Source organism: Pipistrellus hanaki (assembly GCF_964339955.1).
Source record: "Pipistrellus hanaki genome assembly, chromosome: 16".
NCBI classification, from domain to species: Eukaryota; Metazoa; Chordata; class Mammalia; order Chiroptera; family Vespertilionidae; genus Pipistrellus; species Pipistrellus hanaki.
In genome coordinates this window covers 17,778,338-17,796,435 of record NC_140518.1, presented here as the reverse complement: position 1 = coordinate 17,796,435, position 18,098 = coordinate 17,778,338, and the positions used below count along the sequence as shown (strand labels likewise).

The following is an 18,098-nucleotide window of genomic DNA, read 5'->3' as shown; positions in this document are numbered from 1 at the left end:
AAATTGTGGCCAGAGATATTTTAATCTAGTTTGTGATGCAGGGTGTTTCACTGGTTTGGGTCTGTTCACTGGAATGATTTTGGAATGCTCTTACATTAGTTCCCTAAATGCTACCTTCTAAAATGTTCCTTGGATTGGTCAATCCTATAGCATTTCTTACCAGAACAGAACTGTTGGACAGGGGGAAAGTACTATAAGTAGACATTTAGAGCAGCGATTGCCAATATATTTGTAAATGACTTGCCTTATTTCATTATTTTGGCACAAATAGTATCACATTAAATAACCTCCCAAGGTTAGTTTATGCCTCTCTGGTAATTTTATATTTTAGAATGTAGCCTCTCTGGTAATTTTATATTTTTTGCCATGATCTTAAGATACCTGAGCCATAGTTAAGATCCCTAAGATGAGATTGCTCTTGCTTCTTCATGCTTTCTTTTTCTTCAGGAAATATTCAAAAATACTGATCAAGTTTCCTACCAGCTAGTAAAGTGTTATAAATTTAGATTCTAACAAATATTTAAGAAAGGGACTCCATTACCATTCATCTCTGACAAAACGAGATCCCTTCTTGCCTGAGCAATAGTTATAGATACTAAAAAGACCTTTTTCTAGTTGTCTGAACTTCAAGGTCTCTTTAAGAATCCATCAGTTTAGAATTATGTGGGGTTTTTGCTACCTTCTGCTTGGTAATGGAATCTGCCTGTCACCTTTGTCAACTTGAGTTTCACTAAACTGAACTCTTAGGAGCAAAGCGTCGACCCCACCAAGCAGAAGAAATCAGTAAACTAACAAGTCCGTAGTACAAGGAAAACTTTACCACAAATCCTAGAATCTAGCTCTATATTTCAGACTTATTTCCTCTGTATTTATTCCAGCCTCACTGGGACTGAGTGCTGTTTTGTGATCTCTTTACTGGACTATTTAATGGAAGTTAATTACCAACTCCTTTTCCCATTTTTTCTCCTCTAGCTCTTAACCAAGTCAACTAACTAAACAGACTGACTTATGAGTCACTGAAAAAATAAAGCAATCAAGTGTGACTTTTTTAACTACTCTCCTCCTCTCACCAGTAAATCAGTTTATATCATTATCAATTCTTACCTTTCTTTTTTTCATCTTAGGAGACAAGATGTCCCTGTTCCTATTTTTTTATTATGAAATATATCAAACACATAAGAAAGCAGAAATAATTGAATAATCAAGTACTGTACCATTTTTAAAGGTGTTAAGATTTGTCCATGTTTGCTTCAAGTCTTTTTATTTATGTTTAAGAAACAAATACAATAGAAGTCCCTTTTGTATCCTTCTCTTACCCATTTCTCTCCCTTCTCAGAGATAATTTCTACCCTGGAGTTAATATGTGTTCTTCTCATCCACAATTTATACTTTTCCAACATAGATATATATTCATAAACAATATACAGAATTATTTCATTATTTTTAAACATGGCACAAATAGTATCACAGTTGTTATATAATTCTATGTATATTTGAGATTTATCAAGAGATCTAGATCAATGGTTTTCAACTTGTGCACACAGTAGTCCTCTTTTATCCAAAGGGGATACATTCCAAGACCCCCAGCGGAGCTTCTTCATCAGTGAATGTAGCCTCTCTGGTAATTTTATATTTTTTAGTCCAAACCTCCTCCTGAGTTTGTGTAACCATTCTCTACTTGTGGTAAATGGCTAGATGTCACTTGTTTCAGGGGATGCCTTGTGGAAGTTTTCATACAGGCTTCATGCTTTCTGGTATAACTTGTTGTTTTCTATTCATGTTTTCCATCCACAAATTTAACATCCTGTCTATCTTAACTAAGCACTTACACACACTGGGATCATAACTTTTGCAGTTGACCGTACAAAACTAATACAATTTCATTTTCCTTGTTCACAAAAAAGATTTGTCCTTACTGTAGAGATTAACAACTTCATCATACTTTTTGATTTTTTTTAAGTCAAGAACTTTCATCTTTTCACTTAAAGGAAGTATTTTACACCTTCTCTTTGATGTATTTGAATCACAAGCATCCCTACTCTTGTGCTTTGAGGCCATTATTAAGAGAAAATACAAGAGAAAATTTGTTGCTGATGGCAGTCAACCTATGTTGTTGTTTTCCTGAGGGTGAACAGACATGATCATTGCACTGTGTATCATGGAGAGGAATGCTATCTAATGTAATAAACCTACAAAATCCCATTGACTTAACAAAGGTTTATTTCTCATTTACATTGCAATTCAGTACAGATCCTTGGACATGCTTCTTCCACTTAGTAGTAAAATCTCCAAGGACCTCAGAATCCTCCATTCAAGAACAATAGAAAGTGTGGAGAGGCCCTGGCGGGTGTGGTTAGTGGTTGAGCATCAACCCATGCACCAGGAGGTCATTGGTTCGATTCCCAGGCAGGACACATGCCTGAGTTTCGGGCTTGATCCCCAGCATAAATTTGTGTGTGTGGTGGGGAGGGGGCTAATGACTTGTCTCAATATTTTTTTTTCAGGGTTTGAGTAAAAAAGTTGGTGTGTCATCCTCCATCCTCCAAGGTCTCTGGATCTCCTACAGCACAGAAGGTCTGTCCATGGCATTGGCATCTTTAAGAAATCTCTACACTCCAAATATAAAGGTAAATGCATACAAGTTATGTAGATTAAAGAATTAACTGTGAAACATAGAAATAGGAGGACATTTAAGTGGCTATTTAATTGAGCTTTGACTTGCCTTAGACTGTCTCCTATTAGCCTTTTATTGATAACTAAAGGCCCAGTCCACAAATTCATGCACCAATGGGGTTCCTTGGCCTGGCCTGCAGGATCAGGCCAAAACCGGCTCTCCAACATCCCCCAAGGTCTCCTGGATTCTGAGAGGGTGCAGGCCAGGCCAAGGGACCCCACTGGTGCATGATCAGGGCCGGGGAGGGACAAGGAAGGGCTCCAGGGCGTGTCTGGCCCATTTCCCTCAGTCCTGATGGGCTGAACCCCAGCAGCAAACTAACCTACCGATTGGAGCATCTGCCTCCTGGTAATCATGCACGTCATAGCAAATGGTTGACCCGTTGACTCTCTGCCCCCTGGTGATCAGTGCACGTCATATCTAGCAGTTAAGCAGCCTTAGCATATCATTAACATATTATGCTTTGATTGGTTGAATGGACGACAGGATACTTAGCATATTAGGCTTTTATTCTATAGGATTTTTTAAAATATATTTTATTTCAGAGAGGAAGGGAAAGGGAGAGAGAGAGAGAGATGGAAACATCATTGATGAGAGAGAATCACAGATCGACTACCTCCTGCATGCCCCACACTGGGGACTGAGCCTGCAACCCCGAATATATGGCCCAACTGGGAATCAAACTGTGACCTCCTGGCACCTAGGTTGATGCTCAACCACTGAATCATGCCAGCCAAGCCAATAATATGTTTTAAATGTTATATTTTATTCTGTGAATTAAAGAGCAAACTATTAACCATATATAGTAGTTGACCCTGATTTATAGGATCAGGTCCTGCTGCTTTTAGGGAGTAAGTCAATCTCAGGTAGCTTTTGTTTTGGTAGGGGCTTTTCTGATCAACAGTTCAATGACAGAGACTATATTCAGCACTACAGTACAGATGGCATTTTCTCTGGTGATTAAATAGTTTATGTAAAAAAGACATTAACGTTGCTTTCACAAGGCAAGGTATTGGAAAAAAGGAACACATAACAATTATAAAACAAAGCGGTTAATTAAATGCTACTAGACACTATTACGGGGTCCCAGATGACTTAATAAAAGATGACTAAGCCGAAACCAGTTTGGCTCAGTGGATAGATCATTGGCCTGCGGACTGAAAGGTCCCGGGTTCGATTCCAGTCAAGGGCATGTACCTTGGTTGCGGGCACATCCCCAGTAGGGGGGGGTGTGCAAGAGGCAGCTGATCGATGATTCTCTCACATCGATGTTTCTAACTCTCTATCCCTCTCTCTTCCTCTCTGTAAAATATCAATAAAATATATATTTTTTAAAAAGAAAAAGATGACTAAAAGGATATGACTAATATTTTTTGAGTGTTATTTTTATTTACTTATTTCTAGGTCAGCCGACTGCTGATTTTGGGAGGTGCCAACATTAATTATCGGACAGAAGTTTTAAATAATGCCCCAATTCTGTGTGTCCAGTCTCATCTTGGTTACACAGAAATGGTGGCCCTGCTCTTGGAGTTTGGAGCCAATGTGGATGTCTCTTCTGAAAGTGGCCTGACTCCTCTGGGCTACGCCGCAGCGGCGGGCTACCTGAGCATCGTTGTGCTGCTGTGCAAGAAACGGGCCAAGGTAATGGCTGTCTGGCTCTGCTGCCTCTCCTTTCTTCCCTTTATCTTTCTTCCTCCTGTAGTCATCCTTATCTCCTGTGTTGCCTCATGAATCCAGGTGGAGCACATCAAACCCTGCTAGGGAGCAGATCAAAGGGAGTATGGGCTTCACAGACATCCCAGTGTTTGCATGCCAGCTCCACACTGCATCTGGACACAGTCCTAAACCATTTGAGGGGCACTTAGAAAATCTCATTAGCAGCAGCCACAAAAAGTCTCTACCTAACAACCAAGAGATTCTTTACTGAGCTCAGAGTAAGGAAGGAAAAGGAGCAGGGAGACTGCAATGGGAAATCTGAACTGAATGGTGCCTGCAGCCTCAGCCTTTCATGTGTAAAGATAAGTTAACCATGGAGATAAGAACAGAGACCAGACTCCCTCTTCCTATCCTTAAAGGTCACCACGAAGAGGTATGGGGAGAAGGTGGTTCTCTCTGGTTATCCTCAAACTGACCAGAGGCACTCAGACTGTTTCTGTTAGTATATTTTAATTCTCTAAAAACCTTTCTAAAAAAAATGTGTTTGCTTTATAGTAATCCAAGAGCCACTGATGTAAAAAATAACTCAATTTCAAAATATTGGTGAAAAGAAAAGTGTTGGCCTCAAAATGGAGGTCTCTGGGGAAATCACAGCCTTGTGGTATTTTGTTTCAGTCCTGAAAACAAACTGAGGGTTTTGGTGGTTATACCATGAAATATAAGTAATATGAAATATAAGTATGACCTCATTCTGAGGTGTCCAGTGTTTTTACCAGTGAAGAGAATGGGACTCCTGAGACTTCCTTGGGAACTGGAACCTGGGACTCTCAGTGGAATCCCTGAGCCTCTGATGTTTACGGTGACACAGTAATGGACCACCTCTAAAGCCCTGTTCAATAGAATGAACACCTCAAGAAATAGAATGATAATTGGGCCTTATTTCTGTTGCTGTGAATTCACATTTTAATCTCAATGGGGTCTTTCCTGCTGCTCAGCTGTCATTTTATTCATCTCTTATTTTCCCCACAGTAGATGTATAAATCCTTTGTGTTCTTTTCAGTGCCCTCTCAAACTTATTTTACCCTCCTACATTACTATGATTGAGTTCCTCTCAATGTATATCTGAAAACTAAGAATCCTTGCCTACACACCTCTTTACTTCTGCCTTAGGAAGGAACTATTTCCTTCCCTTTCCAAAACAGTGGCCTCCACCTATATTTTTTATCTCAGTAAGTTGCTCATTCTCTCACATTGTATTTCATTCTTTTTCTACATTTATACTGCCTTTCCCCCAGTTTCTACAAATCTATGACTGTCTTCTCTAACTCAAAAGAGAGATTTTCCTTTCTCCTGCTAACCAAAAGTGCCCATATCTTACCTTCCATATCTACCACATCTGTATTTGCTAGCTCTGTTCACTTAGTACTCCTTAACTACTTGCCGAGTGGCCTCCAGGAGAGAAGGAGGAGACAAGTCATTAAAAATTATATTCTTTGGGATCAAACACAACTTGGTCAGAGCCTGCCTTTGCACTTACTTTCTGTGAGTGCTTGGAGAAGTCATTGAACCCTTCTCAGTCTCACTTGTTTCATCCAGAAAATGGGATAATTAAAAACAAGAAAGCCTTTTTTTAAAAAGATGAACTCAATCTGATTTAGTGCCTGATAAATAATAGTCTTTTAAAAAAGAACACACTTGGACACAGACAATAATGTGAATAAAGGCCGGGGTGGGGAGGGGTTGGAGCAGGGTGGAGAGACATGAGAGACATCTGTAATGTCAACAATTAAACAAACAAACAAATAAATAAAACACAGTCTCCTCGCATTCAAATGTAGCCAATCTCTCAAAATACAACAACAACTGCCAGTCACCAAATAAAGTAACTTTTTCCCATTTCTCACCCCTTGGTATTGATTATACTTCTCAGAACTTGTAATATGATCCTATTACCCTTCCTGCCTGTCTGGTTGCTCTTCTCTCTTCCTACTCTTAATATAACTGTTCACTAAGATTTCTGTCCTCTCCTCATACTCCCTCCCATGGCTTTTGCATTAAGGAAATAATGAAGAATATTAGCCATTTATTTTGTAGAAAGTTCTTGAATTTTAGTTTGATATTTTTTCATCGTTAGAATATATTTTTGTCAATTATACCACCAAAGTGATACTATTAACTTCTGTTGCTTTGCTAAGGTAGTATCTTGCAAGTTTCTCAGGTGTGAAGTTACTGTCTTCCCTTTTTAATTAAGAATTACATTTTAGGGAGAAGCTTTGAGACTTGTTTCTCATGCTTTTGTCCACTAATTTTAAGATCCATCACTGATTTCTTACTGCAATAATTACTGCTATGGTTTGCCTAATGGTGATTTTCTATTTCTCTCATTCCTTCAATATTTTTAATTTGAATTATATTATAAGGAAGAGCTGTTACTTCTCCCCCATGTATTTATTCAATTATTTCTAGCACAGTGGATTTCTAGATACTGATTTTATACTATGAACTATATACGTTGCTACTATGATTTATTTCGTTGCTCAAATTGGCCCATATTTAACCATTGGAAGCTCTTTTAATATGAGTTCTGTGTCCTTTCAAATCCCTAACCCATTCTTTCATAAGACCCTCTCAATTTTGCAGTTTAAACTTCCCCTTTATGTACCCTTCCCTTACAAAAACTAGAATTAATCCTTTCCTATTAGTGAATTAATTTAGACCTAAGTTCATTTGGGTGCTGTAACAAAATACCATAGAGTGAGTGGCTCATAAACAACATTTATTTCTCACAGTTCTGGAGGCTAAGCCCCAAGATGGTGGTGCCAACAGATTTGATGTCCAGTGAGAGCTTCCTGGCTCACAGACAGAGCCTTCTTGCTGTGTCCTCACATGGTGGAAGGGGACAAGCAAGCTCTCTGGGGTCCCTTTATAAGGACATCAATCCCATTCATGAGAGTTCTGCCCTCATGACCTAATCATACCCCAAAGGCCCTATTTTCTAATGCCATCCAGGTTAGAATTCCAACATATCATTTGGGGGGATACAAACATTCAGACCATAACACCTTTCTGACTAAATTCATTTCAGGTTCTAGCTAAGAATTTTCTGAAATTTTATTGCACATTTACTCTTTTTATGGCATTTATTATAAACTCCGTTGTTGTACGGGCCATATTGGTCACATCTCCCCTACCTTGTTTGAAAATCTTTGAGCACAGAATTTATATTTTACTATCTTATTCACCTTTTTATTCACCTTGCACATAGTAGGCATTCAGTAAACATTTGTTAAACAAATGGCTGAGTGTACCTAAAGCTGGGGAAAATAAGATAGAGAACTTGTTTAAAATGTTCTGTCACTGGAAGATAACCTGCCTGCCTGTCAGAAAAGGCTCTGGTAGATTGGTCTTCATCAGGCCCTTCTTTCAGCCTAAACCCATGGTCAGCAAACTGCGGCTTGAAAGCCACATGCAGCTCTTTGGCCCCTTGAGTGTGGCTCTTCCACAAAATACCACAGCCTAGGCGAGTCTATTTTTAAGACGTAGCATTAGAAGAAGTTTAAGTTTAAAAAATTTCGCTCTCAAAAGAAATTTCAATTGTTGTACTGTTGATACTTGGCTCTGTTGACTAATGAGTTTGCCGACCATTGGCCTAAACCAACACTGCATTGTAAAAACTGCTTCTGGAATTGAGTCTAGCATTAAGGTCCAAGTACCTCTAGCTATTTTGGTCAAATCTTTGAGATTCTGCCCTCACCCTAGAAGAAAGCCAAAGCTTGGTGGTCAAAGGTGTGATTCATGATATAAGGCATTTTACTTCCTTGAAAGACGAGGGGTGAGGGGAGAAAGAGAGATTGAGAGATTCAAAATGTTTTCGTTTTTTTTTTTTTTTCTTTCATGATACCAAGAGAGCTACAAGTCTTTCAAATCTTGGTTGGAAAAGAACTAGCTAAGGACAAAGGAGAATATACCTTAGGAAAACAAAGCTGGAACTGGAGGTTTTTTTATTTGTTTTGTTTTTTGTTTGTTTCTTTCTTTTGATGTGAAAACAAAAGCCTGACCCTGTAACCGCTCCCCCCACCCCAGGTTCTCCCCAGGGGGCTTCTACCAGAGTTATGGCTCCGTAGTGATTTAGGCTGAGTAGGAGAGTATCCTCTAAATTTTCTCAGGTTGGTAGAGGTCATGGGAAAGACTCACTCTTATTAGTCTAGGCCAGTGGTCGGCAAACTCATTAGTCAACAGAGCCAAATATCAACAGTACAACGATTGAAATTTCTTTTGAGAGCCAAATTTTTTAAACTTTAACTTCTTCTAATGTCACTTCTTCAAAATAGACTCGCCCAGGCTGTGGTATTTTGTGGAAGAGCCACATCCAAGGGGCCAAAGAGCAGCATGTGGCTCGCAAGCTGCAATTTGCCGACCACAAGTCTAGGCTGTGCAATGAGAGGATGTGACTAGAATGGGGGTACAGCCCCAGTCTTCATTCTCACAGATTTCTCTGTCCCCTTCTCTTAGGTGGATCACTTGGATAAGAATGGACAGTGTGCTTTGGTCCATGCTGCACTCCGAGGTCATCTGGAGGTTGTCAAGTTTCTGATTCAGTGTGACTGGACAATGGCCAGCCAACAGCAAGGGGTGTTTAAGAAGAGCCAGGCCATCCAGCAGGCCCTCATTGCTGCAGCCAGTATGGGTTACACTGAGGTAAGAAAGGAGTCAATAAGGTTTGTTGGGGTGTGTTTTTTTTTTTTTTCCAATCTGTATATTGAAAGACTATGAGTCCAGGAGAAAAGGGTTGCATTATTGCAAAATTTCTACTCTAATTAATATGAATTAGCTTTTTGATCACTTCTTTGAGGAACAAGAAGCATAGACTCCATGAAGCAGTTAAATTCTAACCAAGGTACCTAGAATTATGGGCACAGAATGTGAGAATTGGAAAGGACCTTGGAATTTATCTAATCCAGTTCCTTCCCATCCTTTCACCCCTATTTAACAGACACTGACACTAGGCTCAGAGGGATTATTTATTGAGCTGTGTCCCCATGGATAGGCAGTGTGACATGGGAATAGCACAACATTTAGAAGGACTAGATTTGAGTCTCAGCTTTGCTACTCATTAGCTATGGACCTTGGGCAATTTACCCAATCTCTTGGACCCTTGGTTTTCCATCAGTAGAGTGAGTCTAATAAATTATTTTTTACAAGTGAGTCTAATTAATTATGAAAGGTACTTTGTAAACTGTTAAATACTATACAAACGATATTTTTGCTAACTTATTTAATTATGATAGTAATAATATAGTGGCAAAATATATGGAATTGGTAGTATACTAAGAAATGTTAACAATCAGCTATGGGAAGGAGAGTGAGTGGAACGGAAGAGAGGGAGGGGAAGAAGGAGAGAGAGAAAGAGAGACAGAGACAAGAGCATACATACAGTCATGCACCACCTAACATGTGCCACCTAATGACATTTTGGTCAACGACAAACCACATATATGAGTGTAGTCTCATAAGATCATAACAGAGCTAAAAATTTTTATCACCTAGTGATGTCATAGCCATTGTAATGTTGTAGTGTGATGTATTACTCATGTGTGTGTGGTATGCTAGTGGAAACAAACTTCTATTAGTTGTATAAAAGTAATGCAGATACAGTTTTGTACAGTACATAATACTTACTAATGATAATAAGTGTTATTGGTTTAATTGTTTTGCATACTATATTTTATCATTATTTTAGAGTGTACTCTTTCTACTTGTAAAAAACAAAAAGTTTGGTATAAAACATTTTGCATATTATTCCATCAGCAGCCTCACTCATCTTGTGTTTATCACCTCACCACTTTTTTGATTCAACCAGGGGATCAAATACATCATTTTCAATTGTGCTTGATTTAATCTCATGTTGTTTTGTTCATTATGGCCCCTAAATTCACTGCTAATGTTGCCAAGTAGAGGGCACATCAAGTGATTGACCTGGAAACAAAATTAAGGGTGCTCACCAGTCAGGCATGCCCCATTCCACTATAGCTTCCATCTTTAAGAACAAGAACTACACGTCAGAAGTTGTTAAAGGGTCTGCTTCATTGAGGGCAACCAGACTAAAAATTTGAAAAGGGTCTTTTATCAGACATGGAGAAATTTCTAATGACCTAGAATGTAGATCAGACACATAAGCGTATCCCTCTCAGCACTATGATGATCATGGCCAAAGCAAAATGCTTGTTTGCAATGTTGAAAGAAAAGTCTGGACCCAACTACAATCTTGAATTTACTGCAAGCTCTGGGTAGCTTAAATGATTCAAGAATCATTATTCATAATGCAGAAGTGAGTGGTGAGTCTGTGAGTGCTAATGTGAAGGCATCTGAGGAATCTTTGGAAACTCTAGATAAGCTGATCGTGGAGGAAAATTACTTGCCAGAATTTCAATATGGACAAAACCTCCCTATTCTGAAAGGGATGCCTGAAAGGACTTTCATACATAAGGAGACCAAGTGACTGCCAGGTTTCAAGGCTCTTACGGACAGGATGACAGTCTTGCCTGGGGGCAATGCTTCAGGCTACAAATTGAAAGAAACTCTTTGTGATCTGGCACAGTAAGATACCACTTCAAGCATATCAATATGCAGACATTGGCAATGTATTACAGGAGCAAATAAAGTCATGAATGACCCAGTTTCTCTTCCAAGATGCCCTCCTGAATTACTATGCCAGCAAAATGGAAAAGTGCTATTCAGAGCATCACATGCTTTCAAGATTTTGTTTATTGTAGATAATGATGCCGGACATCTTCCTTTTATTGGTGATCTTTATCCCAATATCAAAGTGATGTTTTTCCTCCAAACATCACCACTTTGATCCAACCAATGGATCAAGGAGTTATAGCAGCTTTTAAGGCCTACTACCTAAGGAGAACCTTTGCCCAGGCTGTTGCTGCAAGTGTCGAAGATACTGGGGCACTTCCGGAAGGATTACAGTGTCTATGGCTGCATTAAGACCTTTGCTTTGGCTGGGGGTGATGTAACCAAGGAGTATAGAAATGGCATTGGAAGAAGACACTCAAGAGGTTTGTCCCTGATTTCAAAGAATTTGCCAAGGATGTGAAGGTTGCAAAAATCAACAAGGCTGTAGCTGAGATGGCAAACACTTTAACCTGGATGTGGGTGATGATGGAACCGAGGCGCTCCTAAGGGTAGTTCCGAAGGAACTGACTAATGGGGAGTTGTTAGAACTGGAACAGGAATACATAACTGAAGAAGAGGCAAGATAAAAGGAATTGCAGAAGAAAGAGAAGAAGAATCCCTAAGATAAATAGAAGCTTTTGAAGACCTCAATAAGTTCCTTTAAAAGTTTGAAAATATGGACCCTAACACCAAAAAAATTTTCATTAATAGTGCAGTATCTGCTGATAGACAAATTTATGATAGAAAATAAAAAATTTTTAAAGACCACCACGGACTTATTTCTGAAAAGAATGACAAGTCCTTAAGAAGAGCCTCAGGCAGGTCTTTCAGGGGATGTTCCAGAAAAAGACATTGTTTTCATAGGAGGTGACAGCTCTATACACGTTATTGCCCCTGAACACCTTCCCAAGGTACCTAGAATTATGGGCACAGAATGTGGGAATTGGAAAGGACCTTGGAATTTATCTAACCCAGTTCCTCCACATCCTTTCGCTACTATTTCACCCCTATTTCACTCCATAGGGCAAGTTGTGGAGGTAGAAGACAATGATAGTGATGATCCTGACCCTGTGTAGGCCTAGGCTAAGGTGTGTGTTTGTGTCTTAGTTTTTAACAAAAAAAAAGTTTAAAAATAGAAAATTTTAAATTTTAAAAATAGGAAAAATGTTATAGAATAAGGACATAAAGAAAATATTTTTTAAAAATTTTTTTTTATTTTTTTATTGTTTAAAGTATTACAAATAGTAGTACATATGTCTCCTTTTTTATTTTCCCAATTTGTGCAGCTATACAATGTCTTTGTGTTTTAACCTAACTGTTAATACAAGAATTGAAAGTGTGTTTTTTAATTATAAAGTTAAAAAGTTATTGAAAAAAAATTTAATTTGGTGTAGCCTAAGTGTATAGTGTTTATAAAGTCTACAGTAGTGAGGCCCTAGGCCTTCACATTCTCTCACCATTCACTCACTGACTCACCCAGAGCAACTTTGAGTCCTGAAAGCGCCATCATGGTAAGTAAGTGCCCTATACAGATGCAACATTTTTTTATCTTTCATTTTGTATTTTTACTGTACCTTTCCTGTAGTTAGATATTCAGATACTTAATATTGTGTTACAGTTGCCTGCAGTATTCAGTATAATAATGTGCTGTGCAGGTGTGTAGCCTAGGAGCAGTAGGCTATACCATATAGCCTAGGTGTGTAATAGGCTAAAGCATCTAGGTTTTTGTTAAGTGTACTCTAGGATGTTCAGGCAAAGACAAGATCTCCTAATAGCACATTTCTGAGAACATGTCCCCATCATTAACTAATGCATGACTATACTTAAATTTATTATAAATTTCACTGATACAAAGAACATGTAGTATACAGTTTACAAGTGATAATGAGCACAATACTCTTAATTGAATGCTAATGTTGATGTTTGCTAAATTTGTGTCATTGCCAACCTAGCAAATTGGCTATCATGCAAATCCACCACGATTTTATAAATGGAATTTGTACCCCAATTTACCCAGTAATTTTATTGTCATTAAATCTGATATGTGACCTATTATTAAACTACTTTTTGCCCTCATCCAAATTATGTTCTTAAAACTGGAAGTTCTTTCAACTTTAGCACTAAATCAAATCCTGATTTGTAATGTTTGCCAGTTTCAGGGTGTAGATACTCCTTCCATGGCCGATTTCAAGCTACCAATGTGACATCACTGAACACAAAGGTGTACACAGTAGCACACCATTCTGTAATATTTTCATCATACAGACACAGTAGATATAAATCATCTCAAGAGCATAAATAATTGTAAAACAGTTAAATCAGGAAATTACAAGATTTTCTTTTTTAACTTTTGTTTTAAATATAATTTAATTGTGATTTAACTTTTAACAAACATCTTTGTTTAACATCGGGCTTGCAAAAGTCCTGAAATTTAAAGTTCAGCTTTCATGGGCCAGTACTAGTCAGCTCACCACTGCATGAGTTGCTTCAGTGATACAGCTACCCTATCAATTGACCTAACATGTCACCTAGGGAATATTAAGTAAAACTGGAATTTTATTATCTCTGCGAGGCTTTTTAAAACTCTCTACAGCCAAATTTCTGGAAACAGAGCTGTCACTTTCCTTTCTAATTTGCAGCCATTCCCCCATGTCCCCAAAACAGTCCTTATACTTAAAGGAGATAATTGCTCTGCTCTGAAGACCTACAAGCCCTAAGGTTGTCCATATTTATTTTATGTTTTGTTTAATGATTGGTTTTTCTGTTTTTTTGGTATTTTTATTGGGAGGATAAAGGGTTGCTTCTTTAAGTTAAATATAAGAAATATGTAATTTTTAAAAATCACATGCTATGTAAGTGAATTGTGTTCAGAGAAGCATGTAAACTGTGCCGGTTAGGAACAAATGCTCATCATGGCGGCTTCGGGTTCTTTGCTAGGCCAGGCACTTCTGTTCCTTTTGTGTGCAAGAGATTTCATAACACTTGTGTCATCCAAGTAGCTTTCCAACCTCACAGGCTAGTGTCAGTAGCATAGTTTTCCACCTGAAGTTGAGCTGACACAACTTCTTGTTTCAGATTGTCTCCTACCTACTTGATCTTCCAGAAAAAGATGAAGAGGAAGTGGAGCGAGCACAGATCAACAGCTTTGACAGTCTCTGGGGAGAGACAGGTACATGTCATGGACATCACTCTCTTCTCTCATGTATGTGTTGTATGTGTGCAGAGGTGTTCTCTGCATCGCCCACCCTCATTTTTTCTCTGGCATACCTTAGGCATCTCTCTGGTGGCTTTTGTATTGGAGACCAATTCAGCCGAAGTAAAAAGTCAAGCAATTTCCCTCTTTCAATTCGCCTTCCCTTTGGATTCCCCATACTATTAGCACCAGAGTCTTCTTTCAAACAAAACTTTCCCCTGCTCTTGTTTCCAAATATTTTTAAAAGACTGAAAGTTTCCTTACAATGTGCCAAACCAGAGCAGAAAATAGTTGTGGCCTTTCTCTTTTTTGATGTTATCCTTGTAACCGTTAGGAATAAATAATTCTCTCATCAAAATAACTCTCTTCACCTGTAGTTATAAACCAGGAGATTACATTTTTATCTACGACTCTGGCTTCACCAAAGTGCTATGGCAGAGTGGTACCTGACACAGTATGAGTCAAGTTGGTCTTGGCGGCATGAAGGTGCCACCCTGTAAAGCTCAGCCACATGCCATCTCTGTCTATAGCAAAGTGATTTCTGTATTGCTCGGTATTTACTACATAAACAGAAGCCTCTTCCTTGTGACCTTTGTAGGAAATGATTATCGTCTTTCCCCCCAAGTCTAAACTGTAACATCTGGAGAAACATTAGTAACCTCCTATGTGTTTTTATGGAACCAGGGCAATGAAAACTGTAGAGTCACCACAGATATGTGTCATTTTTGCCAGGAGGAGACCAATATTGAGATTGCCAAGTTAGGGAGAATATTTACCAAACAAGAAGGCTATGTGTTTTGCTTAGAGTCAGAATATTATTAAAAATAAGAAAAGATACTTGAATTCATTTAAAATTTACAATCACCTACTGAATTGCAATGTTTCCATCCATGGCAAAAATCTTACATAGGTTTCATGGCTTCTTTAACATTATGTAGAATGGTCCAAAGCCGAGGAATTTGCTTCTCAAACAATCCCTCCCTCTGTAAGAGCCAAAGGTAGCAGATGCCAGGCAGCTGCAGCTTAAGAGCCTGTGACAGATTAAAGGAAAATGTGCAGCTGGAAACGGCTGTTGTCTCTGGGGCCCCACCCTGAGGAAAGCCAGAGGACAGACTGGGGGAAGAGACTGGCCAGGACGTCAGTCCTGGAGTACGCATGCTGTGAGCGAGAGCTGCAGAAGGGACATACTGGTTTTCTGTTCCTGTCAGCAAAGCCTTCCCCAGCACAGCGCTGCCATCCCTCCTAGCAGAGTCCCGTGGTCAGACCATGCACATATAACCACAGGGAGAACAAAAAAGTGATGGTCTAATGGTGATAATGGATAAAAATTACAAGACTAACACATTCTAGTTGTGTATTTAAAAGAATTACTAAAAATGTTCAAGAAGGGTGTGAACTGAGTGGAAGACATTTTTATCTTATGAATTGCTTATTAAAATAAAAATTTTTGGTCTCAGGACTTTTAAAACATTTCATACTTTAAGTATGCAGTAAAGTTTGTTACATTGTCTTACACATCTATCATATCTCAAGATTGTGAAAACTCAAAGCTTCGTGTCAGTTTGATTATAATCAGAATTGTGTTTAACATGATATTTATATGAAACAGTTTCAGCATTAGAAACATAAATGCTATTTAAATATGGCATAGGATGAAATTCATTTTGCAGTATAATTTACAGACCTATAAATTTATTTGACCTTAGAAAAATTTGCAGGAAATGATATCTTTGCTATGTAAAAATGTTCTAACAACCCACCAAAAACTATGAGTTGCTTTTCTTTCTATAGTGATGGAACTAAGTAAACATGTTCCTTTCTAACTTATAACACATAATCATTTACAATTTATAATGATCCATTGAATTGTGATGTTTCCTCCAAAGACAAAATCTTATATATGTTTCCCTTATATAGGGAATGAAGGTCTATGATCTACAGCCAGCTGGTTGACTGCAACCTTGTTCTAAACAACATAATTTATCCCTGAAAAAAATATGATGGTCATGATGTCTTTAACAGTCTGTACCACTTACTAAATTGAATCTAAGACATCAGTAACTATAAGAAACTATATAATCAATACATTTTGTGCCAGTACAAAAAACAACTCTACCAGTTAAACTGGCACAATTCTTTATTATCAAATCAATCATAAGAGGGATTTCAATTCAGAGGTGTTAAAATGTGAAATAAAAAAGCGAATCTTAGAATCAGTGAACTATTCAGGTGCAATTTTTACATGGCAGATTTTCTAAAAGCAGATCACCAGAATATCCTTGTTGCCTTTGTCCCCATTTTGCAGCCTCTTATCCTTCCAGGTAGCATCTTCCTACATTCAGCTTTCACCCTCTTGCTGACCCCCTCCATCCCACAGGGTTTTCACAGACTTTTTATGGAACAACACAGAAGAAAAGCAACTAGGGTAACAAGATTATTTACCACTTCCTCTTCTCCTTTGTCTTATGAGCAAAACTAGGACCAGCATTAAAAGCTTGTAGCAACTCAAGGGCCTGAGCCATCCCATGGCCCAAAGGAAGCCAGTTCCCAGAGCAAAGAAGATACTCTCATTCATGCCCTCATCATCTCTTGCCTAGATTATTGCTAATACATTCTAATGGATCTTCTTGTCTATAGCCGCACCCTTTTGTGATTCATTTCCCAGATTTCAGACAAAGCAATCTTTTTGAGCCACAGTCTTCATGTCACTTTCCTGCTTATCCCCTTCAATGACCACCTGTCACATTAATTATTTATAGCATTAAGAGACCAGTCATGATCTCTAGCCTCATCTATTGCCCATCTCTCCAGTTACTCCATATACAATAAACATGCTATTTCCTACCTCACTGCCTTTATACATTCTCTGTCTGTGCCTAACATGCCTCCTCCTTGCCTTTGAATGCCTGTGAGTCTCCTATTCTCTTTCAGCCTCAAGCTCTTCCCTAACTCTTCTTCCCCTGTGACACCTCCATACAACCAACCTCCATGGACTTATTTCTGTTGTATATATCACACTGTATAGTAATTTATTTGTTTGTCTGTGATTCTAACTGAACCATGAGTTCCTTAAGAGCAGAGATGGTGTCTGACAAGTAGCTCAATAAATGTTTAATTAATGTTTTGGATAGCAGTGATCAGTGTTTGTCTCACAACACCCCCTCCCATTGGTCTTACATGGCCTGTCTGCTGCACTCTTTCTAGGTTGAAAAAAAACAACAAAGAACCATTTGCTTCACTGTGTTCTATTTAGTGTCAGCATCCCATCCAAACAGACTGGCTTTTCCCCAACTCTGAGCTATGTCCTGTCTGCCTCTTCATACTCCTTAGTTTTTTCCATCTGGAAAAGGACCATTTATGTCATATAATCTCATCAGATGCTGACAAGCTAGCAAGCAAATTTTGTTACTGATCTCGAAGGAAGAGATTTGGCTCCACACTGTTGTGCTTGCACTGAGAATCAGTTTGTTGTTTTTATAGAACTGGCTTTACCTTAATCTTTTTTTCTTTTATTTCCCAAAAAAAAGTTTTAACAGTTTTTGATAAGGCTTCTATAAAATCCAGCCAAAGAAACTCCTTGCTTTTGGATTTTGAAAAGCACAGATCCCATTTTACATAGTTGTGTTGCTCTGAGATGAAATTGGCCAGCTGTGTTAATGACCATATCCAGCTATCAGCTTTGAGATATGAATTCCTGCCAAATTACATCATAACCTAAGAAGATACAACAAAGAAAAAAGCCAAATAAAACATTCCCTCTCGTATAAATGTGCAATCCAGTGGGTTGAAATGAGCCAACCGGAGCGATATAACTCCAGGTTAGAGTGGACAGTATAAGTTTAGTTTTCAAGATGGGCCCTGGTTATGCATGTCACCTGTATTCTGTGAACT

At 38.5% G+C, this 18,098-nt stretch overlaps 1 protein-coding gene across 7 annotated transcripts in view; it reads left to right on the top strand.

Annotated features, from left to right (window-relative positions):
- Positions 1-18,098, top strand: part of TANC2 (tetratricopeptide repeat, ankyrin repeat and coiled-coil containing 2) — a 248,763-nt gene that overhangs the window by 208,635 nt on the left and 22,030 nt on the right. For all 7 annotated transcript variants that reach the window (XM_084861644.1, XM_084861642.1, XM_084861641.1 and 4 more), the window contains 4 exons: positions 2,505-2,627; positions 4,079-4,315; positions 8,843-9,028; positions 14,090-14,183. In XM_084861644.1, coding sequence (XP_084717770.1) covers positions 2,505-2,627; positions 4,079-4,315; positions 8,843-9,028; positions 14,090-14,183 — 640 coding nt within the window. The remainder of the gene's footprint in view (positions 1-2,504; positions 2,628-4,078; positions 4,316-8,842; positions 9,029-14,089; positions 14,184-18,098) is intronic.